The sequence below is a fragment of the Austrofundulus limnaeus genome, unplaced genomic scaffold (genome assembly GCF_001266775.1).
Source record: "Austrofundulus limnaeus strain Quisiro unplaced genomic scaffold, Austrofundulus_limnaeus-1.0 Scaffold3156, whole genome shotgun sequence".
Lineage (NCBI taxonomy): Eukaryota > Metazoa > Chordata > Actinopteri > Cyprinodontiformes > Rivulidae > Austrofundulus > Austrofundulus limnaeus.
The window spans coordinates 1-932 of record NW_013955558.1 but is presented as its reverse complement, the minus strand read 5'-3'; the positions used below and the strand labels follow the sequence as shown (position 1 = coordinate 932).

The 932-nt window shown below is 46.9% G+C and overlaps 1 protein-coding gene across 1 annotated transcript in view; it reads left to right on the top strand.

Moving 5' to 3' along the window:
* Nucleotides 1-923, top strand: part of elac2 (elaC ribonuclease Z 2) — a gene marked incomplete at both ends in the record, with an annotated part of 6,981 nt that extends 6,058 nt beyond the window's left edge. Inside the window, 4 exon segments of the mRNA XM_014000488.1 lie at nucleotides 369-454; nucleotides 526-647; nucleotides 730-826; nucleotides 912-923. Of these exon segments, the coding sequence (XP_013855942.1) occupies nucleotides 369-454; nucleotides 526-647; nucleotides 730-826; nucleotides 912-923 (317 nt within the window).
* Between the last annotated feature and the right edge of the window lie 9 nt (nucleotides 924-932).

Genomic DNA, 932 nt, shown 5'->3' with positions numbered 1-932 from the left:
CGTTGCAAACGCTTTTAATAATCGATTTTTATCGATTTTTATCGATTCGTTGCTGCAGCACCTAGGCTGCACTGTGGAGCACAGATCCACTGAGAAACTTGATGTTTCAACAACATTTAATAAAAAAACTGGACTTCTGAGGTTAAACAAATGTTCAGAATTAATTTAAATAAATTAGAAGTTAAAAAGGGCGTGGACATTTCTCTTTTTTGTATCGAAGAAATAACGAACCGTGAGACTAAATTATTGAACCGAACAGAATTGTGAATTTTCTGTATCGTTGCAGCCGTAGTAAAACCGTCTGGATTCACTGAAACATCCGCTGTTGGACAGAAAAACTTAGAGTCTTCTTGTTTTCTGTCCTTCAGGAGTCTCTCACAGATCTGCGCGTGTCAAACGTGCGAGCCGAATGTCTGCTGAAGTTCCAGTTCCGGCCGGTTCTGGAGTGGCAAAGGTTGGTTTGACCTCAGCTCCTGCAGCTCCGCTCTGTGACGCTCACACTAACGTCTCGTCTCCTGTCCTCAGGGAAGCCGTCCCTTCCTGCAACACCCAGGACTTCATCAAAACAGCCGCCGAGGTCCCCGACTTCCTGGAGAACGTGAAGAAGTGCAGAGAGATCTGTTCGGCCCAGGCAGCAGAACCTTCTGGTCCGATCTCCAAGTGTTTCCTCTCAGCCAGCTGTCGGTTGTTCTGAACCGTGATTTAAAGTTTTGTTTTTTTCTGCTGCAGATTCTGCAGGAAACTACCCAGAGCTGGTGTTTCTGGGAACCGGATCGGCTGTTCCCATGAAGACCAGGAACGTCAGCGGGACCTTGGTGAACATCAGGTACGGCAGGTGGTTAGGGTTTAAAATGAATCGGCCTCTGTCTGCTGTGTTTTAGTGACTCGTGTGTTTCCGGCTCTTCCTGAAGCTCCACTCAGTCGCTTCTGTT